This window comes from Urocitellus parryii, chromosome 9 (assembly GCF_045843805.1).
Source record: "Urocitellus parryii isolate mUroPar1 chromosome 9, mUroPar1.hap1, whole genome shotgun sequence".
NCBI classification, from domain to species: Eukaryota; Metazoa; Chordata; class Mammalia; order Rodentia; family Sciuridae; genus Urocitellus; species Urocitellus parryii.
The window spans coordinates 38,384,893-38,412,602 of NC_135539.1; the positions used below are offsets into that span (position 1 = coordinate 38,384,893).

General features: G+C 51.5%; 2 protein-coding genes and 1 pseudogene across 11 annotated transcripts in view; 1 reads left to right on the top strand and 2 right to left on the bottom strand.

Moving 5' to 3' along the window:
• Positions 1-27,710, top strand: part of Chlsn (cholesin) — a 123,691-nt gene that overhangs the window by 33,719 nt on the left and 62,262 nt on the right. Inside the window, exon 2 of one of the 9 annotated variants that reach the window (XM_077802427.1) lies at positions 26,436-26,497. The exons of the other annotated variants lie outside the window; for them this stretch is intronic. Coding sequence (XP_077658553.1) covers positions 26,486-26,497 — 12 coding nt within the window. The 5' untranslated portion in view covers positions 26,436-26,485. The remainder of the gene's footprint in view (positions 1-26,435; positions 26,498-27,710) is intronic. 9 annotated transcript variants of the gene reach the window in all.
• Gper1 (G protein-coupled estrogen receptor 1) lies at positions 5,354-9,845 on the bottom strand. The gene is made up of 2 exons (XM_026405660.2): positions 9,750-9,845; positions 5,354-7,654 (listed from the first exon to the last, which is right to left on the bottom strand). Exon 2 carries the CDS (start codon positions 7,282-7,284, stop codon positions 6,157-6,159), a length of 1,128 nt encoding a protein of 375 aa, XP_026261445.1. The 5' UTR covers positions 7,285-7,654; positions 9,750-9,845; the 3' UTR covers positions 5,354-6,156.
• On the bottom strand, positions 17,298-26,636 carry LOC113194571 (uncharacterized; annotated as a pseudogene). The gene is made up of 2 exons (XR_013344299.1): positions 26,563-26,636; positions 17,298-18,367 (listed from the first exon to the last, which is right to left on the bottom strand). The product of XR_013344299.1 is annotated as an uncharacterized LOC113194571 (transcript).

A 27,710-nucleotide genomic window follows, 5' to 3' on the forward strand; every position in this document is an offset into this window, starting at 1 on the left:
TGCTCAGAAGTAGTACCATGGCTGGCTGGGCAGCCCTCGAGCAGCCTTGGTGGCCATCCCTCAGCTGTGGAGGGGCCTGCCTAGAACCCACTGGGCCTCAGGGCCCATCCAGCTATGCCGGGACCTTTGCCCTCACTTCTCTGTGCTACCTAGCCTTCTGCCCAGAGCTCATTCCTGGAGGACTTGCTGATTGATTGTAGGCCGGCAGTTTTCCTTTTAGGGGCCATGGTCTTTGCCTATGAGGGAGACGAACTTGGAAAACATATTTTTCTGTGACAACTCCAAGTGGAACCCAGGAGTCTGAGGACACTGTGGAGAGTGAGCGTCCTGGGACGTAATGGCTGTTCATGGTGACCCTCTCCCTCCCTCTCTCTCCCCTCCCTTAGTTCCCGTGCAAGGCGGACTCGCTGGCTCCCCACCCTCCCAATAGTCCGGAAGGCAAAGCGCATTAAATCTGTAACAGGCGGAACTTCCCCAAGCCTCTGTTGATCATTTGCAGGAAGATGGAGCCGGAAACCCCCAAGGTCCCAGCTTCTTCTGTGATCTGACCAGGGAACAAGCACTTGTGTGTGTCCATGTGTCTGTTCGCCTTGGGTCTCTACTGTTCCCAGGGATGCTGGTCACAACTGTGATCTACAGGGTGGCAGTGCTGTGGGATGGTTCAGTGATAAGCCTTGTTTTTAGATTTCTGAGCACATCACTGGTGAAAGTGTCTAAGTAATTGAAATGATATTGTTGACTCCTTTCTGTCCTTGGTCACTCCTGAAGTGTGCACCTACGGGGGCAGCGGGGCCAGTCTGTGCAGGTCCCCTAGGACAGTGCCCAGCAGGAAGGAGAACTGGGCATAGCCATTGTCTGAGATTCTGGAGAATGATTAACTACATTCAGCTTTAAATTTTACCAAAGTTCTTTTTCTCTATTTTTAATTATCAAAATAGACCCCAGATAATTAGCTTGCCACTGTGGAAAAGAACATAAAGCTTGAATCACTAGCAATAAGTGAGGAGAGAAAACTAGGAGTTTTACAGTAAATGCTAGCAGGCAGCTCCTGGGACTCCAGAGGGATGCTGGGCATCTCCCTGTGTGGGGTATGAATGAGAATGAGAATGAGAAGCAATTAGGGAACATTGACTTTTGGGACGTACCTTCACGCCATGAACTCACCCTCTAAAGGGTCACAGCTAAGATGGACATCCACCTCCACAGCCGTGTTGGAGCACCTTCTCTGTCCTCAGGGGCAGCTCTGGGCTCCCTTGCAATCTCCTTTCCCCTCTGTGGCCCTGGCAGCCCCTTCCTGCCTCTGGATTTGCCCACTCTGGATACTTCGTATAAGAGGAATTACACAAATGTGGGCTTCTGTGTCTCGCTTCTTTCGCAGTAGGTTTTCTAGGTTTGCCTGCATTGTTTTGTCCCCTGACCCCGTGATATCCCCAGAATGCTTTCCCCTCCTTGTGGTGGATCATCTCATCTAGAGTCTTCATCGCATATAATTGTCCCCTCTCTCTTCTCCTGACTTTAGAAGAATTGTTCACGCTTATCTCTTTTTTTAATCTTTTTTTAATATTTATTTTTGCAGTTGGACACCATACCTTTATTCCATTCATTTTATTTTTATGTGGAGCTGAGGATCGAACCCAGGGCCCCACGCATGCCAGGTGAGCGTTCTACCGCAGAGCCACAGTCCCAGCCCCTCCAAGCTTATCTCTTATGACATTTTCATTTTTTGTGAATTGGCTTCTTTTCATCATTTTGGGTTTTTCTAGTATTTGCTCCTGATTAGACTCAGTATGTACCCTTAGATTAGGACATTAGAGACATTTTGTCCTTCTCAGGGTGTCACAGCTGGGCTTTTTCCTCTTGGTGATGTTCATGTTACCACTCAGTGAAGGGCTGTCCCATCTCTGCTGTGTAGTGACTTTCCCTTGCTTTAACGAGCAGTCTGTGGGAGCTCTGCAAATACCCCACTGCTCCTGGAGTGCCTCCTTTGGGGGTTCTTGGCCTGTTCCAGTCTCACAGTAAAAGCTGCAAAGGGAGGAGTCCGTCCCCCCGCCCCTCTTCTGCCCCTGCCCCCCAGCAGTCCCTCCTCAGTTATAGGCCATTTTTTTCCCATAACCAAAAATTCCCACATTTTTCACAAACTCTATTTATTATTATCTTTTTATATGTTGCTTATTTAAATTATGTTTGTTTGCTTGTTTATTATTAGAATGGGCTCAGGATTCTTTTTAGTAGTTTCTAATTATTATTAACTTTTTGGGGGGGTACTGGAGATTGAACCTAGGGATGCTTCACCACTGAGCCACAGCCACAACCCTTTTTTATATTTTTCTTAGAGACAAGGACTTGCTGAGTTTCTTAGGGCCTTGCTAAGTTGCTGAGGCTGGCTTTGAACTCACAACCTTTCTGTCTTAGCCTCCCAAGTTGCTGGGATTACAGGCATGCACCACTGTGCTCAACTTTTATTAAGTCTTCTTAATCCTCCTAGCTCAGATTTTCCCGGATTTGGCCAGTGGGAATCCTTTGGGCCATCTCCTATGTCCTCTGGTTATGATTTTGACATTCTCGCACCTGGAGAGTCTCACAAATGGAGATCCACCTGCTTTGCTGCATTCCCATGGGGTTCTTGAGTCCCCCTCTGCTTCCTGTGTGCTTCTGCCTCCCTTGTCCTGCGAGAACTCTGTCTTCAGGAGCATCAGCACATTTCCCCTTGTGCTCACTCACAAAGCAGTTCCACGCTGTGTGCCACGCTGCGGAGAAGAGCCTGTTGAGAGTCTCCCTCAGCCCTCCTCCCCACCCTTCCTCCAGGACTGAAGGTGTGTGTGCCAGGGAGGTGTAATAGATGGCATGCCACCATTCCTCACCAGGCCTGGGAGCCGGGAAGGACAAGGTCATGGTCAAGAGTTAATTGTTGCACACAAAGAAAGTGATGGACTCCTGGTCAGTGCTCATCAGGTGTTTTCCACGTGCTTACAGCTGTGGACTCTCCAGCCCGTCGCAGGGTTTAAACTACATTATTGTGCGGGAGAGTTGGGTTACCAGGAAGCAACAAAGCAATTAAAACGCCTTGATTTTATCTTGTGGTGTTCCTGCCCCAAATAATCAAGTTAGCCTCAGCTCTCAGACAGATGACTTGAGAAGGGCTGGGCGGGGTGTGCAGAACCCTGCGGGGCTTCTGACCTCTGCTCTGCCCATCACACAGACGCAGAGGAGACTTCAGGGGCACCAGGCCCAGCCTCTGGCTCTGGAGGGTCCCATTTCATTAGGGAAGTCCTCTGCCTTGTGCTCACCCTTGTAGCTATCCATCCCACTGACTCTCAGCAGTTCTGCCAGTTTCTCAGCTGGGGAAGTGTGCTTCGAGTGTTGGCACAGGAGCTGCGCTATAGCCTCATGTGGCCCTTGCCCATGGCAGACCTGCTTGAGGAAACCTGATCATCAGGAGCCTCAGGCAGAAGGCTGCGTAGGAGTGAGTGGGGACAGCTGCGTGCAGGAAGGGGTGGACCTGTTCTGCATGGCCAGTCTGCAGGTGGCTTCTGCTGCAGCCCAGAGAAGTGCTCTAGAGTTCTGGCCCCAGGGACCGGTGCCTTGGAAGGATGGCTCCCCTCCCACCGTGGATATTTCGGGGCCTTGGGCAGAAGCAGCTGCATTTAGAGTCCCCCCGGGAGGTCTCCCTCCTGCCTTCCCTGAACTTGCTGGAGATGAAGCTGCAAAGGAGAGGGCTCAGCCTTAGGTGACGCCAGGGTGCCCAGAGCTCTCCGGCTCTGCACTTGCCGCACTGAGTACTTTTGCTTTTAGCATCAGGGTTGCTGCTTGCTGCAGAGAAAGGATCATGGCTTTGGAGAGACCGAGGTTCGGTTCCTGGCTGCACCATTTCATATCTAAGGATTTGAGGGTCATAGATTCTCACTCTTATTCCTTGAGTCTTCCCACCCCACCCATCAGAGCTAAGAGTGAGTGTTGGGTCTCTGTGACTGTGTTTGGGGCTTCTGTGCACCAATTTTCAAGCTGGGATAAGGGGTGAATGGCTGTGGTGCCTTGCTCAGTGGTAGGCACCAGCGCTGTCTCCTTCTTGCAGTCTGGATTGGGTTTGGATTGTTACCATCACTGAGTGGAGCCGGGGAACTCGGATCACACACTCGTCTTATAAAAGCAACATCCTGTCAGAGTTTGCAGTGCTGATTCTTGGGCACCACTGCCAGCGGTGCCCTATGTGCCCTGGAGGAGCACCGTGTGGGCCCAAAGCATAGGGTATGAAAAGCGTCTTGGGACCTTGTTCCTCCAGCACAGGGACCTCACTTGTGGTGTTTGCACCCTCTGCAGGTGCCAGCTCGAGGGACGGCTTGGCCTCCTGTAGAGGTTGTCTGCCTATTGCTAGACCCCTTGATTTGTGGGGACAGTCCTGGAAGAGGTCTGCTGTGTCCTGCTCATGTGGGATTTGGAGTGCTGGAGATGCCACTGCTTGGTCTCAGTCTGGGACAAATAGTCTCCTCTTTGGAGGAGTGTTGCTCCCTGGTGACGAGCACAGAGAATCCAAGCCCTGCAGCCTGTTGGAGCCAGGCCTGCCGCACCCATCCATGCACAGATTGTGTCCCACAGGGTGCCAAGGGGAGTTCTCTTGGGTGCTCTGTGTGATTTCTTTTTTTTTTTTTTTAAACTGGGTCACCTTTTACCTTAAATATATGTTATCAGAAATAAAAAGTAGTACCATAGTTTAAATGGTACTAACATGCAAATTATTGAGACAAAGTGGTCTTTTTCTTTGTTAACCATATTACCTTGTGTTCTTTGGGAGGCTTGAGCTCCTGAGGGGCCTCTAGATGTGGGCAGAGAATGGAGGAGAACCTGGCACAGCTTTATCTGGTGACAGAACAGGACAGGGAGTCCTCCCAGTTGGCCCCGCGAGTGCTCGGAGTGCCTGCCAACCCCGGGGTGCATCTCACAGCCGAGAGCCTTCTCGACATTGGACAAGTCTGCTTATGCAGATGCCTGGACAAGGCTGAGCTCTGCCTTCTGTGTTGGTAATAAGATGCACTTGGTGCCTGGAGACGATGCAGCGTGCATGTCAGACTGCAGCATCTGGATATCCCGCGAAGGCCAGGAGGTGTCCAGCTGGCAGGGTCTGGACGTTGGCCTTGCGGGAGAGTTCTTCAGGTGGGACCTGAGTTTGCAAAACCGTGGGGCTGTGGCTCTTTCTGAGAGCCCCCTCCCCCAGCCCTGTCTCACACTACTTAGGGAACTGCTTAGAGCATTTCAGAGAATCAACACATAACATTTTATTGACATACACTGAACATTATCAGCAATAGTTAGATTTGTTTTAAAATATATTTTATTGGGAACTGCTAAAGTTGCCATCATCATTGTTCCCACTATTATTTTGTAGAGACAGATTTTTCAGCCACACACGCCAGAGTATTTCTCCGTGTATCCCATTAACTGCACGAAGTTCTCGTGGTCTCATCCCACATTCACATAATTGCCAAGTCTGTTGTAAACAAATGCACGTCTAAACACATCTCCGAGCAGGTATTTCATGAAATGAGACCCTTTCTAGCTCCATGCAGGTCTCTCGGGTGTTAGGAGCGGGAGCCGGGGGCGGGCAGCATTCCTAGAGACGAAGGATGCTCAGGTGTGTGCAGGACACTTTTTTCTTTTCCCCTTTGACTCAGGGTGGACTAGTTTGCATGTGCATAGTGAGTTGCACATCTCAGACATCAGATCCAGTTTAGGTCTGTTGAGCAGATTCTGTCTCCAGACTTCCTTTTCCCCCTGGGTTTCAGGTGTGCTGCGGATTTATCTGTAACTAAGATGCTTCACCCAGAAGGCCTCCCTCCTTTTGGCTTTTGGTCAATGGCAGAATCACTTTCCACTGGGGAAATAGTACGGTAGAAAGAGCTGAGTGATAAGCTGGTTCTGGTGTTCTTGGAGGTCAGAGTCACATGACCTATGGTCGTGAGCACTGGGATGGGTGCAAGTCTGTGAGCAGGATGAAATCAGGAAGGGCTGGAGCGAGGTTCCCCAGCAACCCAGATGGGGTGACCCTTGTGAGGCATTGAAGTTTGGGAGCGTGACTTGACCTGTGCCTCCGGCCCACCTTGCCCTGGGTGTGTACAGTCCTTGTGACTAGTGCCACAGCTGGGTCCCTGCCGGGGAGGCCTGTCACACAGCACTGCTGAACTTGACATCCGACTGCTCGGTGCTGTCCGGAATGACTGCCTTCAAGGCGGCGTGGCAGAAGCGGTTCAGAGCTGGCAGGTTTGTCTTCTGCTCCACGTACAGCCTCAGTTTGTCCCTGAAGGTCTCCCCAAGGAAACTGTAGATGAGGGGGTTCAGACAGCTGTTGGAGAAAGCTGCGAGGTTGACGATGTGGCCGGTCAGGGGGTAGGCATGGCGGAAGGACTGTTTGCAGGGAGCAGCCCCCGGCTGGGTGCGCTGTAGGAGGTGGACGCTGATGAAGACGTTTTCCGGCAGCCAGCAGATGAAGAAGACCAGGACCACGGCGAAGATCATGCGGAGCGCTTTCTGCCTCCGGGGGCGCAGGCCTCGGTGCTTGTGGGCTTTGATAAGGACACGGACGATGAGGGAATAGCAGAGCCCGATGATGGCGAAGGGAATGATGAACCCCAGGGTGACCTCCAGCCACTGCACCTCCCTGACGTCCGCAAAGCAGAAGCAGACCTCCTCCGTGTGCTGCAGGTGGACGGCCGTGAAGGGCACCAGGGTGGCCGAGACGGAGGCCATCCAGATGAGACCGCAGCTCAGCCTGGCATGGTGCTTCGTTCGGAAGAGACTGGAGCGCATGGCTTTTGCCAGTGCGATGTACCTGTCAAAGCTCATCCAGGTGAGGAAGAAGACACTGCTGTACATGTTGATCTGCAGGAAGAGAGACATGAAGGTGCAGAGCACGGCAATGTCATAGTACTGCTCGTCCAGGTTGAATACCTCGATCAGGGAGTCGGCCACCAGGATGAGGTCTGCGGCCGCCAGGTTGATGAAGTACAGGTCGGGGATCGTCATCTTCTCACGGAAACTGATGTTCACCACCAGGATCAGAATGTTCCCCACAAAACCAATGGGAAACAGGAAGATGGTGTAAAGACAGGAGAGAAAGAGGCCAATGACATACTGCTGGTGCTCAGAGAGGTCCCCCGTCTGGTTCACCAGGGCAGTGCCTTGTAGCGGAAGAGACAGGTTGAGTTCTGGGGAGGTGCTGTTGGAGTCTGCCAGCTGTGTGGTACCTGGGTAAATCTCCATGCCAAAACTGTGGGCTGGAGAGGTCACATCCATGTTGCCACTGTGCTGTCTTCAGCATTTGCCAGAAGGGTCACAGAAATCAGTTTGCAGCGGTGGCTCCATCTTTAGAGAGAGAGGTGATTCTCTCTGCAGAGAGCTGGACATTTGGGTTTGACAGCTGTAGAAAGTTGAATGCACAGGTGCAGTTGGTCTGCAGCAGAAGCCGGCTCGTGGCTAGTGGGGCACTTGGCACTCTGGTCGGCGGAGCTGGCTCATGGCTGGAAGACGCCGTACACACTTACCATCTGGACACCAAGGAGAGGCAGACAGGACAGGACAGAGCTGAGGTGTCGTAGGTCACAGAGCAGTAGAGAGAGGCCAGAACTCTAGGTTTCGTTGTCTTGGGGAGATGGTTGTCCCTGAACTGAAGGAGAAGAAATAAATGTGGAAAACGTCCTGTCTCTTCCCCAGGGGTTCCCATGCTTGCCTGGTTTAAATTGGAGACGGGCCATGAGTCATCCCCAGATGCAGTGAGTGGGTCACAGGCAGATAGCAGGCTCATGAAGTAGTGTGGGTATTGAGTATGGGAATCTTAGGAAAACTACCGTTTGTTGGGACAGGAAATAAAATTTATTTCAGCAGCTGTTGGAAAGAGAAATAACATGGGAAGGGAAAAACCCAGCTTTTTTTTTTTTTCTTTTTCTTTTTTCCCCCTGAAAGGTAATGGACCCAGAAAACCTAGTGGAATCTGAGCAAAGTTCTTTTCTCTTGCAATAAAATAGGCAAAAGAAATCCAGCTTTTTTTTTTTTTTTTTTTTTTTTTTTTTGGTAATGCTACTACTAACTTGAGTGCCAGAAATGAAACTATTTTCTATAATATAGAATGAAAGAGAATAAGGAATAAAAATGGTCATTGTTTAAGAAATAATGTTAGCTGGGTGTAGTCCCAGCTACTCAGACTGAGGAAGGAGAATCGCTTGAGCCCAGGAGTTTGAGGCCAGACTGTGACACAGGACACCCTGTCCCCAGGGAGGGAGGGAGGGAAGGAGGAAGGATGAAAATGTTATTCAGTTATTTGTAAAATGTTATTTAACCAATTATGTAAAGCCCAGTTTATTTTTGTAATGCTGTTTTAGCATAGAAACTGGGTAAAGACGGGGACGTGGAGGTGCCACAGGGTTTCCTGTGGCTTACTTGACTCCTGTGCCCCTGAAGTTCTCTGGAGCAACCAGGGTTTTCAGCTGGCACATTGGCAACGTCTGGAGACGCCTGGAAATGTGGCGGTGTCCCAGCTGGGGCGGGGGAGCATCTAGCCGTTGGAGGCCAGGGATGCTGCTGAGCATCCAACAGTGCACAGGACAGCCCCCTCCCCAGCAAAAGATTTCTGGCCTGAGCGTCAGTGTCTGAGGGCGAGAAGCCTGGTGTCAACTGACCTGCCTCAGGAAGATGGTTTGGGTTGTTTTTCTTTTGGAATTTTGTTTCATTCTTTGAGGTCATTGGGCATCATTTTGAAGTGTTGCAAGACCAGACTAGAGATTTACTGACCTATCTCGTGAAAATACTGCTAAGAAAAAAGGAAAATAAGGAAGAACAGATCTCTGCCATGGCGCAGATATGATTTTGAGGGTGTTCAATAACCGTTGCCGAGCAGGGGTTGATGGATTTGCTTGTATTGGTTATTTTACATTCTTTATTCATCTTTAATAAGTAGTACCAATTTGAGCAGTGTAAATGTCACTGTTCTGAGATTCCATCTGTAATATTGAAAGCCTCTGGATTTAATTTCTTTTTAAAAACTGCCCAGGGCACTAGTTCTGTTCTTTGAATGTGGAAATTCTGGCAGGTATCAGACTGCAGTTGGAGAGGGCAGTTTAAAGGTGAGCAGACCCTTGACACAGGTGCCTTCTCTTCCCTACACTACTGAGTAAACTCTAGGGAACAGGTTAAAATAAGCCCTTTGTTTCTTTTCCATGTAAATGGAGTCTTTCATCCTTAACCAACACTGCTATTGTATAATGGTCTACAGAGAAGATACGGGAACTTGCTATGAAATTTACAGCATCCTTATTAAAGTTGGCTATGAACTGAAAATCTAAAAGTGGGTGCTAAATAGTTCTGTATCGTTTTGTTTCAAGTTTCTCCTGCTTGTCCAGATCTGGGAAAACGACACTACACTTCTTCAGCTCTGTTACCCTTATCTTTACATGGGGGCATCGGCCCACCATGACTTTCTGAGTCGACAGTAGTGACCATAGTACCAAGTTACCAGGAGAGCCTCGAAACAAGGCACATCTGGCTTGGACCCAGGGCTCGCTGCGTGTGGTCACGCCCAGGTGTCTCCTCTGGAGGGTGGAAGCTGGTGCTACTCCTTGGAAGGTACAGTGGTATGGACATGCCTCCTGCTGTCCCCTCACAGGACTAGGGTTTCCCTCCCAGGACTGTGACCTCGTTTGACCCTAGCAGCTAGTGTGCAGTACCACCCAGATCCCAAAACCCACAGGCGGGGGTGCAAGTCTTACCTGAGCTGCTTGGGTTCTCTTGCACCCCTCAGGGGTTTGCTGGAGGCGCACTTGACACTTGCCTGCAGTGGTGAGATCCTGGACTTGCAAGGAATCCGTGGGAGAGAAAAAGAGAAGACCCCTCCAGGGAGGCCTGGCGGGAAGGTTCCCCAGGAAGCGCTTGAACCAGCTCCTGTGGCTGTCTGAGGCGCAGTCTGGTCCCCTTGGCACTGGGCCGGCTTTATAGGCTTCCCAGGGCTGCTCACTGGGCTCTGGCCGCTCCCTTGAAGGCCAGCATTAACCCTTTTTTTGCTGGCCTTTTTCCCCCACACTTTAACAATGAGCACAGCCCCACTAAGCATGGTTTTATGGAAGTTTCCAGTGTGACTGGTTTTCTTCACCCAGTGACACCTTTTTTTCTTTCTCTCTCTTTTTTTTAGTTTGAAGGGATTATAATAGATATTATGATCATTTGTTGAAACAAGCAACAGTATTCTTTCTTCTTTTAGCAGCTTACTGGCTTTAAAACTAAACACTGAATTTCAAAAGTTAACATAGTAATAAGCATGTGAATAATACATAGAAAATTTATGACTTCACCAAGACATTTGTGGAAAGAAATTTAAACACAAGAAGTAGCAGGTATTTGGTAAGAAATCGGTAAAACAGGTGGCTTTCTGCTCTAATCATTGACCACCCTTCTCTCCTCTGGTGCTTGGGAGCCGTCTGGGGCATGGATGCCTGATCAGGTCTTCCCTACCATCACTCCCGCTCCCAAAGTCCTAGTGACCGAATGGCTGTGTGTCTGGCTGCTATCTCTGACTTCCCACCTCCTGTTGTTGGAGTTTGTCCTCAGTTTTGGAGGAAGATTGGCCATGCAGCTCCAGAGCAGAGACCAGTGCCAGGCACTGTCCAAGGCTCTTGGGTACCACAGGCCTGAGCTGCCCTGGCTCATAAATAACATTTTAGGTGATCTTATTTATGCTTCCTTCTTGGTGTCTTTTTATCTTTTGATTTTTTTTTGGAGCTGTGAACTTGAACACTGAGTGACCTTTTATGCACTGATCAACAAGGTGGCTGTGGTTGAGGATAAGTGGGAGCCAGCGCATCCTCCTCCCACAGTGCTGCCACAGGCTTGGAGAGGCAGGCACCCTTGCAGGTGGGACCCTGACAGTGCCATGCACCTCCGTGAATGTGGGCCCGGCCACTTGCTGCCCCGTGAGCTTTCTCTTCTCTATAGAGCCTGTTGAAAATGCACTTCAAGGTGTTCCGTATGATGCTGACTTAAAATCTTGCAGGTATCTTGGGAAATGTATGCATATTTTAAAACAGAGGACCGTCTTAAAAATTTTATGGAAAAATACTAATCCTCTGGTGAAGAACTGTAGAAATTCGGACTCTTAATATGTTAACTTTTAAAAATTTGAATGGCATGATAAAATAAAGAGCTGATTGGCTCTCCATCTTTTGACCAGCTGCAAAGTCAAGATGATTTCAACATTAAGAATGCCCATGACACCATTTTGAAAGAAACAAGTCATGAGAAAGTGCAGCTTCCTCTTGAATTAAATAAATAAAATAAAACCTAAACCTCGAAATAGCCGAGGCATGCCACTTAAAAATAGCCATTCCCTGCTCTTGCAAACCCATGGCTCAGGGCTCAGGGCTTGGCCACTTGCTGGAGTTGTAAGAGGCTTTTGGCTCCTTGTAGTCCTGAGGCTGCCACTTTGCAAGTCCTGGTGGGTTTGCTGCAGGTGGTCAAGGGCCTGGCTCTGAGCTCATGCTTAAGGTGGAGAATGGGCAGCTGAATTGTGACATAGCCATCTTGCTTGAAGCCCAGCCTCTCCATTAAAGTACTGGCACAGTCACCCAACTAACTAGTGCAGGGACAGGGCCCAGAGGGCAGGCATTTCAGTCCCAGGGCTCCTACTTGACATTTGCATGGAGAGGGGTGGGTGGGAGCTGTGGAAGTTTCTGGAAAGTCTGAAGAGCTGCTGTCATTTTTAAGTCTGACATTAGACGAGGCTTCCTGGTGCTGTCTGCACATGGTGCTCTGCGTGTGCTGTCTAGGGAGCCCTCCTTTGTATCTGGGGCTGGCTCTGGCCTCCATTTACTGGTGGATAGAGCTCAGAGAAGCAGTGTGAGTGGTCGCGCAGGGAGGACAGGCCAGTGTGCCATGTCCGCCTCCTTCTTGCCTTGTGGAGTTGATGTTCTTGTGGGTTTTTCGGTTTCTGTTCATCTGGGATGGGATAGTGTGAATGGAGGGAACTTAACAGGGAATCCAATAAGGTCAGATGGCATCTAGTTAAATTTGGGAGCAGCTAATACTGGCTAATGCATAGAGAACAAATGCCAGTCAAATAAGATAGTTTCTCACTTCAGAAGCCCTCGTAGGACCCTGGACAGGGAACAGGTGTGGAATAGTCTGGACACTTCGTGGTGACCAGGGTCCTGCTCCTTCCTGTGACAATGGATATCCCTTGGGCAAGACTTAGTGGCACAGTCCGAGCAAGCCCACGTTCAGCGTTGCCGGCCCCCCACTCCTGGTTCTCCTCTCTGGCAGTGCTTGGGCCTTTGTGGTGCTAGGCTGCTGGGTGACCTAAGCCTCGGGGGTCATTCATAAGGTGGGGGCGTGTGGGGTTATTTATGGAGCTGGGTGCCTCTCCAAAACACCCTCAGCAGTTATTCATCTCCCAGCCCTCCCAGCCTTCCCAGCCGCTGTCTTTCAGAGATAGTGACCTCATTAGGAACCCAGGTGTGCCCCAGGCACAGTGGCCATGCCTGTGAGAAGCTGAGATGGGGGGATCACAAATTCAAGACATGCCTAGGAAACTTACACCCTGTCTCTAAATAAAATAAAAAAGGGCTGGGGATGTAGTTCAGCAGCAGAATGCCCCTAGGTTCAGTCTCCAGTCCTGTAAAACACACAAACAGAACCCCGGGTGTGGGGAGTCATTTGACTGAGGTGAAATCCTCCCAAGATTGCTTTGCTATTCTTTTTGTTCTGTTGTGCAGTGCGGGGACACAGCCCAGGGCCCCCTGCATGTTTCGCAAGCTTTCTACCACTGAATTATGTCCTCAGAGCTTTTGATTATATTTTAAGACAGGATCTCCCTAAATGGACCAGGTTGGCCTTGAATTTGCAATCCTCCTGCTTCAGCCTCCTGAATTGCTGGGATTACAGGCTTTTGCCACTGAGCCTGGCTCAGTTTTTCTATTTTTTGAGCACTAACTGGGGAGATAGCACCTTATTCAGAAAGGTCTGTGGGTTTGCTTGCTTGAATCTGTTTCCTGCTGAGACATCAAGCCACTTGAACGAGGAATTTTAATCCATGCTGGAAAACAGCACAGAGCTCAGAGAAATTCACCCCAGGGTGTTTCCATTCCTGCTAGGTAGATACCTCATGAAGAATATCCGTGCATTTTCTCTAAGGACCCAAACAGGGGCAGCAGGAATACCCTTGCAGGGTACTGATGACTCTTCCCACCTCAGGGGGTCACAAGTACTTCTGAAGTTTAATACTCATGACATTCGGAAGCAGTGAACCAGTGCTAGTGGTCCCCATTTACCAAGAGAGAGACCAGGGGTCAAGGGTTTACATAGGCCATGATGCAGTGAGTGGCAGACAGGATGTAGGCTCTCCTAGTTCAGTTTTTGGCACCCTGTGCCATTTACTCCCTATCAGGAAATTCAGACTGCCCACGACATCCTGCCTCATCCTCATCCCAGGAAGACGGTGTTGGCAAGAGGCATCGAAAACCCTTAAATTACCCTCCTTTCTTCAGAATCACCCAGGTCAATGTCCTGTGGCATGGTCTGTGGAATCTAGAAACTGAGACAGGCTCAGGGGTGCGCCTTCCCCTAGACAGTCTTGGTGCCCTGGTCCTGGCCCAGTTTGGTGTATGTGGCTGTGAGATCCTGGATGCATGCTGCGGCACAGACACTGTTTTTACCATAAGGCTATTTCCTAGAGAAAGTCAAGAGTGGCTCTATCTTTCAGCCTTTCCCAGCTTGAGACGGGATTTACAGTGTTCAGAGTTGTCATGGCTCAAGCCCTGCACACGCCATCTGCCCTCAGCCCTGGAGTAGGGGCCAGTCCAGACGGCGACACAGTGCCGGCGTTCTGGACAGCTGTGCTCCTCTGCATGGCTACTGGGAATGTTCTGGGCACTTCCTCTAATTCTTTGAGAGTTATGGCAACCAGGACTGCATGTAGCTCACAGAAGTGCAGACAGATGACGTCCCCTGTGTCCTACTGCGAGAGTGCTGTCAACCTGCAGGGAGCATGCTTATGGGGCAGATTCTAGAAAGAGTGGGTGGTGAGCTGGGTACTTATTCCACCTCCACCTCCTGCAACCACTCAGCTGTGTTCGTCAGAGAGCCCCGAGAAGCCCAGGTGCCACAGCAGCTTCTCCCAAAACCCATGATTTTCTACTATGCAATCAAGATTTCATGCGCCTTGCTTTGGATGAGAGTGTACCTTCACTGCTAGAATCACACTCTGAGATGCTTTCTTGATTTTCTGTTGGCTCTAGGTCTTTGTCTTGGCCTTGGATATGGAAAGCTCTTTGTTCTCAGAATATGTCCAGACAGTTATGGGATGAGGGGCAAGTGGCCCAGTGCTGTGGCAGAAGGCCAGAGTCCCAGCAGACCAACCTGTCTCTCTAGGGCCTACCTAGGTCCTTGGGTCCTGTGGTTCCCTGTGGATAGGCCCTTGGTGTGGTCCAGGGTCCCTTGCTGCTTCTACCCTTGGCCCCCCTGCCCCTCCATCAAAGCAGAACCTCTTTAAATGTTTCAAAGTTTGGCCCCCTTATAAGGGGTTTCTTCTTTTTCTTTTTTTTTTTTTAAAGAGTAGGATTCTACTGTTTGAGAACCACCAATGTACAGTTGGGTTTCTAAAATCACTCCCTTGGCTGAAATGCTTAGGAAGTTGGTGTTGCTGGGAGCTCCGGGCTTGTCCTGTGTCTCTCCTGCCTTATTCCTGGGATCAGCTGTTTCTCCAGGACACTTGAGCACATGGGAGCTTTTAATCATCTCAACTGGTTCTAAACCAACAAGCCGTTGCCATCTATTCTTGCAGGACATTTATTTGTACATTACCTTAAGAGTTTCTACTCTGATCACGAGTAAGGTGAAGGAACCTGGCATGAGCCACTGTCAACTGGGTAAATTATAGAAGCAGCCTTTTTCAGACATGGGACAGCAGGCAGTGCAGCTTAGACCCCGGCCAGGCCAGGCTCCATGCTTATCCGGCTTTCTATCTGAGGCAGCCTGTGGTCAGGGGCACAGGTTGGGGATCCAAGCAGAGCAGGATGAACTGGCTAAGTTGAGGGGACAGAGACTAAGTTTCTGGAGGCTGATGGGGCAGGAATTGCAGGATACAGTACTGGAAGAGGAGAGTGTCTCATGGAGAAAAGGTCCCCCAAATCTGAATGCAGTCTGCTGGAATCTATGGCTGAGTCGTGTGTGCATAGAGTAGACGCTGAAGGCCAGTCTAACAGCTGAAGCTGCAACAAGCCAGTGAACTCCAGAACTCCAGAGGGATGATTGATATTCTCATTTTCTCTAGCCAGAGTTCAGGGCCATTTATGTGCTAGTCCATTTTCCATTACTATAATGAAACACCTGAGGTTGAGTGCTTTATGAAGAAAAGAGATTAATTTAGCTCAGTTTTGGAGGCTGAAATTCCAAAGTCAGACCCCACCATTGACTAAGCCTCTGGTGATTCCCCTCGACCAGTCACATCACAGTGGATGGCATCATGGTGGGAATGTGTGCAAGGGAAGGGAGATCACATGGCAAGTCAGGAAGCCAGAGAGACCAGTAAGGGGCTGAGACAACTTTCCAACCCTCAAAGGTCCCACCCCCCAGTATCCTACACTGGGGACCAAGTCCAACACATGCACCCTCAGGGACACACTTAAACATAGCAGTAGAGACCCAAAGAGGGCACACCTTAGCATTCAGGCTAAATTTGCACTGAAGACTCCTGTGGTCCTGATTGACAAAACTAGGAAATAACTCTCAAAAGAATCGTGATCATCTGCCAGTAATAAACTGTGTACCAAAATAAACTTCAGTACTCTTTAGAGAAAGACAAGATTCAAACATTCAACAAGGAGAACTCAGTGTCCAGCATCAAATAAACAAAGAGCCAGGCATGGTGGCACATGCCTATAATCCCAGTAACTTGGGAGGCTGAGGCAGGTGGATCACAAGTTGGAGGCCAGCCTCAGCAACTTGGTAAGACCCTGTCTCAAACTAAAAAATGAGGATGTGGTTCAGTGGTAGAGTGCTCCTGGGTTCCATCCCCAGTACTGGGGGGAGGGAGGGAGTGGACTACGGGAAGAGTACATTGAGCTCTGGTCCTTTCTCCTTGCCTCTTCGTCCCAGGTGGGAAAGAATGCTCTTCCCTCCTGCTTCCAGTTTTGCTTGTAACCCCCGGGAACAGGCTGCAAGCTGACCTCACTCTGGTACCCAGGCCACATTAAGGGTATCAGGAGCATAAACAAAGGAGGAGAAATAGAAGGGAAGACTTAAAGCATTGAGAAATTTTAATATTGTGTCCCAGAAGCTACTCAGCTGCATAAGATACAAATCCTTTTTCTTCTAAAGAAATCATGCAGATATGTAAACACTGAGAAAAAACCACAGACCCGCTTTTGTTCTTTGGTTCACAGACTAACATTAAATTATTCATTAAAATTGAAGGTATAGATTTCATAAAACCAGAGAGAATTCCAGTGAGAATGCAGGATGTCAACCTGAAGTAAGACAAACATCTCTGTCTTGTGTTTCTGTATTTCGTGGGTTACCAGTCCCCGTGCAGACAGCGGGTGGAACCCCTGGGGCTCTCCCCTGGCCTACCAGACCCGCTGGACCTAGGCAGCCAGTCCCCTTAGGTTCCATGGAGCAGGACAGCTCAACATCATGATGTAAAGCACTTGTCCTGGTGTTTCAGCTTGAGGGGATACTCCCAGAGCTTCCGTGGTGATGGCAGTTTAAAAACTAACCTTTTTTGTTCTTGGCAAGATTTCTGTTGCTCAGACTTCCTGGCAGTGTTGAAAGCTGACCACAGCAATGGTTCGGACCAGATCATAATATGACTGTAAAGTTATTTGAAAAACACTTTTATTTTTAAGATTCCCATTTTGTCTTTTGGTTGGGGTAGAGAAAGATGCCAACCAGCTGGGGTTGTGGCTCAGTGGTAGGTGCTTGCCTAGCATGCATGAGGCACTGGGTTCCATCCTCAGCACCACATAAAAAATAAAAATAAAGATTAAAAAAAAAAAGATGTCAACCAGTAGACAAACATTGCTTAGTCCCCATCACAGAGCACTTCAGCCAGATGGAGATGCGTCTGTGGCCAGTCTCTGTGCTCACGTCACTGTGTCCTTGATGTGCAGGGTCCCTTGAGTTGTGATTGTTGGCGTGGGTCAAGAAACCATGGTGCCTCTGCTTAGATGGAGTTGAATGCCAGAATGCTCATTTTTAGTAAGCACTCTCGCAACACTTGTGTCATCCCCACTGGCTCTTCCCAGGAGGGTCTGTTTCAGCAAACGGGTATTTTAAACACCAAGAAGGCTCTGCTGCTTTCCCTGTGGCTCATGCCAGAAGGCAGGATCAGACCCAGCCCCTGTCCTGTTCTAGGAGACGCTGTTGTTGGTGCCTCCTCTTCTGCACCTCTGTGTGAGGCGCCCTAGGGCGTCCAGCAGCATGAGCTTGCAGGGCTTGTGGAAGACGAGGGTAAACAGGGAGTTCACACAGCTCTCCCCAGACAGGACCAGTTCTGCCAGGTTCATGAGCAGCTCATCCCGCGGGGAGCCTATGTCCCTCTGCATCTTCCGCCTGGCCCGTTGGAGGAGCACTGTGCTGGAGAAGAGTCGGCAGGCAAACATATTCAGAGTGATGGCCAGTACCACCCAGCGTGCAGAGGCGGTGTCCCTCCGGGTGAAAGCTGTCCGCCAGGCCGGTTTAGCAGAGAGCAGCAGAAGGAGAACCAGCTTGAGAACGAGGGCAAGCCCAAAGCCCAGGCTGAACTTAACAATTTCGTACTCAGGCCAGGCCGTCAGGGGGTCCGCCTGGCACAGGGTGGTTTGGTGCAGCTCTCTGGATGTACCCAGCAGGGATACCACAACCAGAGAGCTGCAGACAGCGCAGCCCCAAATGGCAGCCAGGCCCGCCAGAGGCCTCCAGGTGCCCTGGGCCCCTGTGAGCAGGTAGCTCGAGGAACCCGGCAATAGAAACAGGACAAGCATGGCCGTCTGCAGGTACTGGGCATTGAAATAGCACATATTGGAGAAGAAGGAGAGGACCCCACAGTGCAGGTTGGTTGTGAGTATGTAGTCAGGCCTGCTGGCAGCATTGAGTGACAGCAGTGTCACCAGGATACTTGTGACCGTGAGGCCTGAGAGCAGCATGTCCAGGGCCACCAGCTTGCCATGGTTCCGAATGAAAGTGATCAGGTTGAAGAGCCCCATCACCAAGCTCAGCGGTACAAGCAGAGCAACATACACATGCATGCACCTGGAGATGACACTTTGTGCAGCAATGACATCTTCCACGGCTGGGGACACATGGCTTGGGTACCGAATCCAGGACATGTTATGGGAGTCCATTTGGGGGGCAGCTGTTGGACCTGTAATAGAAGCACATGCCGGACAGTCATGGGGCTGGCCTGAGAGGGGTGAGCACTTTCTGAGGGGACGGTGTTCCCAGAGAGCTCCTGCCTCCAGCCCGCCAGGGAGGCCAGCTTGCTCACAAGGAAGGAGTTTGGGGTAAGTGGGTGCAGGCTTGGGGGCTCTAGCAAGCGTCCTTCATGGAGCCCACAGAGCCAGGGCCAGTGCTGTGGTGCGAAGGTGGGGAGCGAGGGCCCCGCCCCCATCTTTCTGAGCACTCCTTCTGCCACCCTCGCCCCTGCCCAGAGAACCTCATCACTTGTAGGCTAAAAGGCTTCTTTGAGTGCGATCGCCTTCTCCTGGGATGAGTGACTCAGCACGTGCCCCTGTGAGCCGACTCTTGGCAGCAATGGCTGTCTCCCCAGAGGGGCGCTCAGTCAGTAGCTTCTGGGGAGTAGAGTTTGAGGAGTGCCAATTTTGAGTGGCCCAGTGCTCCTGCTTATTTTGGTCCTGGCTCCACATGTCCAGGGAACGGCCCAGAATGTGCGTTGCTCAGAGGCAGGACAGGCCTTGGCACTTAAGAGTCTGGCTTTGGGCCCCTGAGAAATTCTGAGAAATCCAGAGAAATCCTAGCCAATTCCTACCCCCATTAGGGGCCTCTTACCACTCAGCACAGACACCGGGGACTCAAGGGGTGGCATGTTTTGGATGCTGTCTACCTGGGGATTGCCAGCCCCTGCCCTTTCACCAGGAGTGGCTTTATTACAGTAAGCTGTAAATTCCTGGGGTTCTGGCTTTAAATAACCTCTATGAGCCCATCTTTAGTCACTGAGATTATTTGGTTTCCATACATATGTCCCCTCTCTCCTTTTAAATTTTAACTAAATAGCAGATGAGGCTGGGAGATAGCATTGCTGTTCACTGACAGGAAATTGAGAACAATAAAATTGGAAGCGTAATGGGCCAGCGTGACCCAGCCAGGTTTGTTTTCTCTGAGGACGGTTGGCTTGTCTGGGTGGACTCGACCACACTTAAGCGGGTGCGTTCCTGTGTGTCCAAGCATGTCCTGCCGTGGGCCCGGGCTAGCAGGTGCCCACATTGTAGCACAGATCACAGACACAGCTCTCGGGTTGAGTGGATGTGAACGGCCTCTTTCCCTGCCTATGGCCAACTAGCAGAAGAGTTTGCTGTGTGCGTGGAGGTGTTCACTGTGTCCACGTTCTGTTCTCAAGTCAGAGGATGTTTGCATACATAGATCTGTCACTGGCTTCCCACTAGTGTCACTGATACCCTTCTGTACACACACACTTGTCTGTCTCATGGGTCTGGCAGCTGTATAATGTCCAGTCGATTAGACAGGAGCCTTCAGGATCTTTGAACCAAACTCGGACAGTACTCGGTGTTGCCCTCTCTGGGAAAGTGTGAGGTCCACAGTGCTGTGTCCTGAGTTGTAACCAGTCCCCTCTCAACCCGCCGCCGTGTACCTGTGTTTCCTGGTCAGTGTCAGGACCGCCCACCCCACTGCCCCTGCTCTGTAGTCCCTCCTCCTGCAGCTCGGCTCTGTCCAGGCTGAGTGCCTTCTACCTCCACAGCCTTGTAGAGTTGCCAGTCTAAACATTTGATGGCTCCTCTGGGGTCAGAATTCTAGAACGACTGTTTATCCTGCCAGGGACTCACTGGGCTTCTCATATTGGTGGCCTAATGACTTTGTCATGTCTTCAGATATCTCCTCTTCCTTCTTCTCCCCTTTCCTTCTCAGACCAAATGCGCTGGACTTTGACCAAGGACTTTCCTCAGGCCTGTCTTTCAGGCCATGGTATTTCTCTCTATCTGTTGCTAATTGGCTACTAAAACCATCCTCCTAGTTTTAAATTTTAATTTTTGTGTTTTTTATTAGAAGAGGTTCTTTTGTGATTTTTTAAAAATGTGACATTTTTAAAACAGTTCCCATTATAGTACCCCTTTCTTATAGGTGTTTTCAAACTTATCTTTCAGTTTCTATCTCTGATTATCTCTGAACAGGAGCATTGGGTGTCATACTTGAACACTTATATTTAGAAATAATTTGCTAATCAGAGTGACTTGCTCTGGAGCATATCTGTTTTGGCTTCTGTGAGATGCCTGGGGGCTCCCAAGTGCTGAGGGACTGGCTGGGCCCTGTGTGGCCATCTACTCTGGCTGTGCACAAGAGTCTTTTTTCTTTTTGAACTGACTTTCAGTATGTAGCAAAGCCCATCATCACCAGAACTGCAGCCCAGGGAAAGGCCCCTCGCTCTGTTGATGCGTCTTGCAGGTCTGAGCTTCTGGGCCGGACCTGCCTCTTTCTGCCAGACACTCTCCCACCTCAGCTACCTTGTTCATTTTAGCCACAGGAGTACCCCTGCTCCTCAGCACAGTGTGGGCTTGACTTCGATGTGCTTTGGTGTTTGGGCACCCTGGTGGCGCCTCCATTGGCCAGCTTTCATCCCACAGGCCTCCAGGGGCCACGTGAGTCACCCATTCCCTGGGTGTGCGTGTGGCTCTTCAGATGGAAAGCTGGCAGTGGATTGTGATATTTTCCATCTGCCAGTGCTTAAGGACCCAAGTGGTGTGCAAATTAAGACTCACGACCAGACTGGGAGGAAGCTATTTGCAATGATCATCTCAACAGGCAAAATGGCACGAAGGCTTCCGCACACTGACCGCAGGCCAGGAGACAGATTTGCAGTCCAGACGTCCAACCTCTGCATCTGGTCAGTGCCTTGTGGACAGTGCCATGTGGGCGGCATTGTGGCCTGTGGATGTCACTGTCACGTGCCATCCTGGTTCATGGCAGTCAGTTCTGCTCTGATTTGTCCAGGCCCCGGTTCCCAGCCTGCTGAACAAGGGAAGGGTAGTGTCTGCACTGGCCCTGAGCCTCCTGGAGGGTGCTCTGGCCCCCTAGAAGGGGCCTCAGGCAGCTTCTTGCCATACATGAGCTTCTCCCCAGGGCGAGCTTGCTCAGGCGGCTGAGAGCCACTGCGGCGGTATCTTCCTGCCTTCCCCATGTGGGACCTCGGTGTTCTGGCTTCACTGCAGCATATTGTGGAGGGTCACCTTGATGCATGGGACTCTGTCTTGGCTGTGCAGCGGGCACTGGAGCACCCACTTCCAGGGCTGGGACATAGAAGGAAAGAAAGGCCACTTGAGAGCCCTCCGGGGGGTAGTGCCTGGTGCTGACATCTGGGTTTGCCAAGTCCTGCTCCGGTGGTGTTTCCACCAGTGTTGGTTCTTGTGCTTTTGCTTAGAGTTCCTTGAGGACATGGTGGAATTTGCTTGTGCACATGCTGTGGAGACCCAGGTGGGCCCACCTCCATCCTCCTTCCCGGGCCCTGTAGCATGGGGTCCTCCCAGTGATAGCTGAAGCTCCGCTGGGTCCAGTCCTGCTGAGGCCTGACTGGTGAGGAGTACCAGGTGCCTTCAACTCTGTCCCCAGTTCTGTGAGCACCACGCCTTCCTCCGTGTATCCTGCCTGGGTGCTTACTCCCTTGGATCCTGGTGGTCCTGGACCATGTACCCCAAGGTGGAAGGGCTGAGCTCCCCCGGGCAGCCTGAGGCACGCCCTGCCAGATGTGGTGACTCCCATGTCTGCCCTGCGGGGCCACCTTGCTCCTTGACTTTTCCTTTTTGAGTGAAGACAGTAAAACAGAAACATGGGGGCATTTTTCCTGAAGCATCCACAATTCCATCCTTGCCATACAACCTCCTGGCTTCATTGTGTTCTGGGCTGCTCTTTGGCCTCAGCAGTCTTGCTCCCCTTGCTCCACCCTCACGTTCCCGCCCCCACCAAAAGGGACAAGCAAGATGGGGAGAGAGCAAGAGATAGTGGGGCTGTGCCTGCACACCCGGCCAGGAGTGCAGGCTCCAGGAGTGCAGGCCCAGCTGCCCCTGCCCTCCCAGCACATGCGAGACGCGCTTCATGACTGCTGTCACTTAGACCTCAGTTTCCACAGAAGGTAGGTGCAGCTGGAGTCCCTCCATTTTCCAGACTGACACATGATGGCATCGTGTGGCACCTTCAGGCCCCGCCCTCTCCCTTGTGTGATGCACATGAGGGGCCTCCATGATGTTGGGCGCCAGTGGTCACTCCTTTCTGTGGCTATGCAGCCTCAGTAGAATTAGACTGGGTCACCAGTGGCTGTCATAAGGCTGCGTTAAAAGTGCACAAATAGGTTCTTTTTTTTTTTTAACCTTTATTTTATTTATTTAATTTTATGTGGTGCTGAGGATCAGACCAGCGCCTCGCACGTGTTAGGTGAGCACTCTACCCCTGAGCCCCAGCCCCACAAATAGGTTCTTAAGAGAGCATGTGCTTGCTTTCTTCTGGGGCCCACCTCAGGCCAGTGTGGGTTACAGGGTCTCCCGAGGTGGCTGCGCCATCTCCCGAGGTGGCTACACCACCCCACATTCCTGCTGGAATCTATACTTTTAACTTGAGTAAAAGCACAGGTTTTTAATTGAGCCCCAAAATTCCCTAGAAGGGGGACCTGTACTCCACAGCATCAAGTCTCAGGCCAAGAATCAGGGGCTCTGGAACCCTCCCTCACCCCTACAGAAGGGCTTTGGCATCCCCGGGTCCCTGGGGAGCTGCTCGCACTCCCAGGCCTGTCCGTGGGCGTGCCGTGCTCCCAGCAGCGCTTGGCTGCTGTGCTCCTTGCACAGCCGTCAGGGTGTTCCTGGAGGTGAGCATGTACACCCCAGGGTTGGAAAGTAGGAGGTGAGGCCACCCCCATCCCAGGAATGGGCACTAGAGTTTCCTAAAGGGCCCGTGCAGGGAGGCAGGGTACTCTTTCCTTCTACACATGTGCTCCTCCAGGGGACATCAGGGTGCCCCTTGCCTGCCTCAGGTACTGTGTTTTCTCGTGCCTCTCCATGGCATCTGTTGTAGGTGCCAGAGTTCACATCTGTTGTGAGTTCTGCCAGTTCCATCTCCACACAGTTTATTGAGTGTTTTCATGCTTCCTAGTTTATATTGTCATTATTAATGGCTAATTGTAATTGTGCTGTGACAATTAATTACTAAGCCTTTCTGCTCTATGGACATTAAGCTCTCTCTGAACTTTTGCTCTTACAGATCCATTCCAGCCTGTACTTGCTTTTACAAATTGCTGGGAAAGGCTCACAGGTTTTTTTTTTTTCTGTGCAAAAACAGGATTAGCTAGTGAGGTCAGTAGTCTCCTGTGTGGTTCGTGGGCCCTGTATACAGGCAGCACACAATGAAATGGCCTTGGTGTTGCCTGGCCGGGGTACAGGGCCATATGAGGTCTGTCTCTATGGTCCCATTGGTCTCAGATTTGAATCTTTTGGGAATTGTAGTTTTCTTGTTTTTCCTCCTACCAGCTGAGGATACTGAGGGCCTGTGAAAGTGTGTCTCTGTTATTGGAATGGTGGAAGGTGGGTCAGGGGCCAGGTTCCGAGATAGAGCACAGAAAAAGCTTGAACTGCCTTTGCAGAGAGGCCCCTCTTGTGAAACTCTGCTCCTGCGCTCTGCGGGCCCCACGAGCCTGCTCCTGCGGCACCTCCTCCCTCCACAGGGCTTGGCTATATTAGCGCCTTCTGGTCCAAACATTCCAGTCTCTGGTCCTCCAGCCTGGAACTGACCCCTGATGACTCACTGTGTCTGTTGCATACATGGCCTGAAGTCCTGCACAACCAGCCTCTGGCTGGCTTTGAATAGAGGTGCAGTCTCAGAGAGGGTCTTGAACTAATATCTGGGGGCCTGTGGGGGGGTCAGCTGAAGGCTGCCAGTTCTTAATCCCCAGCCCCCAGGTCTGGACAAGTGGTGAAGGAAACTCGGATGGCTTCCCTCTGTCCTGCCTCCTCCACCCTCATGGTCCTGTGGCTGTGCAGTTCCAGGAATTATTTGAGCCTCTATTTTAGGTATTGGGAAAAATGACCTCATTGAAGGATAGGGATAAAAGATTTCCATTTTCCTTTTCTTGACTCTTCCAAAGAAAACATATGTGCCTTCTGTGTCTCACACATAGACACATGCACACACACGAAACACACAGCATACACCAACATGCAGACTCCTACACATGGTGCTCACACGCTTCTAGGAGATTTGGAACTGGTCCTGTGTGCCATGGAGCATCCAGACTGTCAGCAGTGCCCTGGCTGATCTATCCATCTCCTGGACAGAGGACCTGAGGGCACACAGTGCTCCTGCAGGGTGTGGCCCAGCATTACCATGGACAGACCACATTATTGGACACCTGAGTCCCCTCCTTCAAGAAATCCTAGCACACATCCCTCCTCGGCAGGGGGATGTTCAAGAATGAAGCTACAGGGAGCTCTTTGCTTTATTCAAGTCCTATTTTTCCAAACACCCTTCCTCCACGAGAAGCATTCCTATACCCTGACCATCCGGGGTACAGATTAGACAGATGAGCAAGCAGGAAAGGGTGGAGAATTGGGTCTAGAGGCAACACTTGTGCCCCTTTGAAGACCCGTGGGCCCCATCTGTGCTGCATGCTGTGTGCCGCGACTCCTCCCCAAAAGTGGGCTGGGGGCAGGCATGTGAGCTCCCGGGCTCCTATTTACTCAGACCCTGCAAGCTGGAGCTGATGTCATTTCTGTCATCGTGGATGTGTGTGGCAAGGCCACCAGGAACCCTGAGGTCAGACAGCTTAAGCTGCCCGCTTAGAGTGTTAGAACCTATGCGGGGCTCGGGGTTTGGGTAGGAGTCAGCCTGTGTGGTGGCAGGCTGGAGTGCGGGCAGGGCTGTAACTGGTGAAGAAGGAGGGCCACTCTTTTAGCCAGAGAGAAGGTGTTTGGTATTATGGCCTGTCGTTGGCTTCCTGGTGGCCTCTGTGACCCTGGCCCATGTTGGCTTTGTGGGATCCTGCCCCGCTGCTGAGCAGAGCACCTTGATCCAGCCCTGAGGACCCGGCTGCCCTGATCCTTTCCTTCTCTTGCTGCACAGCATGGCGTCTGCAGGTCCTCATGCCCTAACAGGAACTCCAAGGGAGGGCATCCCAGAAGCCTGGCCTGGATTGCAGGGCATGAGGGTGTTCAAGAGCCTGGGCAGCCCTCCCTTTATGCGAGTTCCTGTGTCCTGAGTGCTTTCACAGGGCCATTTGTGGACCCCTCCCAGCAGCCTGCCCTCTGCTGCTCCGGTCTTCCGCCGCAGATCTGCCGGCTTCCTCTGACCGGCCGTTCACTCAGCAGGCCTCAGTGGAGCCTGTCTGAGCCAGGGATGGGAGCACCTGGAGGCACCTGGCCAGCCAGAGCCTGTAGGTAAGCTCCAGCAGAGGGACCTGGGAGGGGCAGCTGCATGAGTGTGCACTCAGCCCAGCACCCTCCAGCCCAGCACCCTACCCGGAAGTGCCCGAGGCTCTCCTTCCCATCAGCTACCTTTCAAAGAGCAGACGCTGCCAGGGTCCCAGAAAGCCAGCAGTGCCATTGCTTGTTGCCTCAGGGGTGACCAGTGGGTTTGAATGCCACGGCCATGGTCCCAGCCAGTTGACAAGCCCAGGAATGCATTATGAAGTGTCACCAGAGCACCCTTGTGGAGCTCTTATGAAGTGAGATGAACCTGCACTGAGCCCTGGGGGCAGGCACGTGTGCAGGAGCCTCACATTTGAACCCCTGTCTGAGCACCAAGCCCGCCGCGGGGCTGCAAACCCTGCCTCCTGGCTCCCCCAGGGTTCCCTCCCAAGCTCTGTCTGCCACCTGCCTCTGGGTGGAAAAATGGACGGCTGGGCTCCCGCCCCCACCATGCCACAGCCAAAAGAATGCTCCATTTTCAGATTTCATGTGCCACGAAAACTTGATCCAGATGTGCCTCCTGTCAACTTTGAATTTCGTCAGTTTAGCCCCTTCCCAGTGAAAACCCAGCAGTAGTAATTATCTGGCAGCTTCATCGACCCTTTCTGACCCTCCGTGAACCTTTCCCCACCTCCGTTTTCAGGAGGCGACTAGAGTCACTCTTGCCTTTTTCTTAATAAAGAAGTGGGCAGCCTGCTCAGTCATTCCTAGTGCCAAAGGCTAGGAAAATGGTCGTGTTCTCTTTTTTTTTTTTTTTAACGGAATCAACCTGTAGCATAAAGACACTTCTGTTTTTAGAAAGAAACTTCCCATCGCTGTGAACTGGCTCTGGCCCCCAGCCAGCCTCGATGACCTTCCGGGTAAGTCAGAGGCGGGGGCCGGTGGGCGGCGTTGTGCTTCCCAGAGAAATGAACAGAGTGCTCACCTGGCCGAGGCTCCTGGCACCCCTCGGGGACGTGAATCGGAGCTCCTCAGGAGCAAGGCTCCCTCTGTCTTGCTTTCCCTTCAGTTGCTCTGTGCTCACTGAGAACAGTCAGGCACAGAAACCCACAGCTTCTTAGGAAAAGAGGAATTGGCTGCGAGTCACCAAAACCACACACACTGTATTTTAAGCAGCGTATGGTTTGGCCGTGTGACCCAGAAAAAATTCAAACCAACCTATGTCAGACGCAGCTCAGTGTGGAGACAGGAGAAGTGACGTTGCACTGTGCCGTTCAGAGCTTCCAGGGCCTTCCTCTAGACACGCTGGCCCCTCGGGGACACTCCCTCTCAAAGAGTAGCAACGTTCATAACTTTAAATAGGAGCTAAAACCCCACCCAGATGGAGAAAGTGCTCAGAGCCCGGAGCCAGCAGAGCTTCCCTTGGCCCACGTTGCAGGCCAGCCTCAGCCCCACCCAGATCGGGGTCTCCGCCATCTCTACTGACAGCCGGGTGACCTAGGACAGTGGATGCTTCATTCTGGATGCCAGGTGACCCAAGACCTAACTGCAGAGTTGGGGGGCCACTGGCACCCAAAACTTCACTCAGGGGCCGCATGGAAGTGGGCTGTGCCAGGACATGCGCCAGAAAGCACTTCACGGGGTGTTCCCCAGCGCCCTCTCCGCCTGGCCTTGCTGAGGAGGCTGCGGAGCTGGCAGAGAGGAATCCTGGGCAGAGGCCCCACATCTGAAGGGAGAGAGGCCTGATCACACAGAGGTGAAGAGCTTGGGCTTGCTTTGGAGAGCCAGCTTCCTCCTCTGGCTTTTCCTCAGGCCGCCCTGTTGGGAATTTAAGGTACACATAGTCTTCCTGTCCTTCCCCCTTGGTGCTCCTGCCCCTCCCCCCTTTTGTTTTTGTATCAGAGATTGAACCTGGGGCACTTAACCGCAGAGCCACATCCTCAGCCCCACCCCTTTTGTATTTTATTTAGACAGGTCTCACCAAGTTGCTGGGGGCCTCACTAAATTGCTGAGGCTGACTCTGAACTTGTGGCCCTCCTGCTCAGCCTCCCAAGCCACTGGGATTACCGCACCCAGCTCCTACCTCTCTTTGAAGGTTGTTCCATTTTAGGGGACCCTCAGGTACTATTTAGG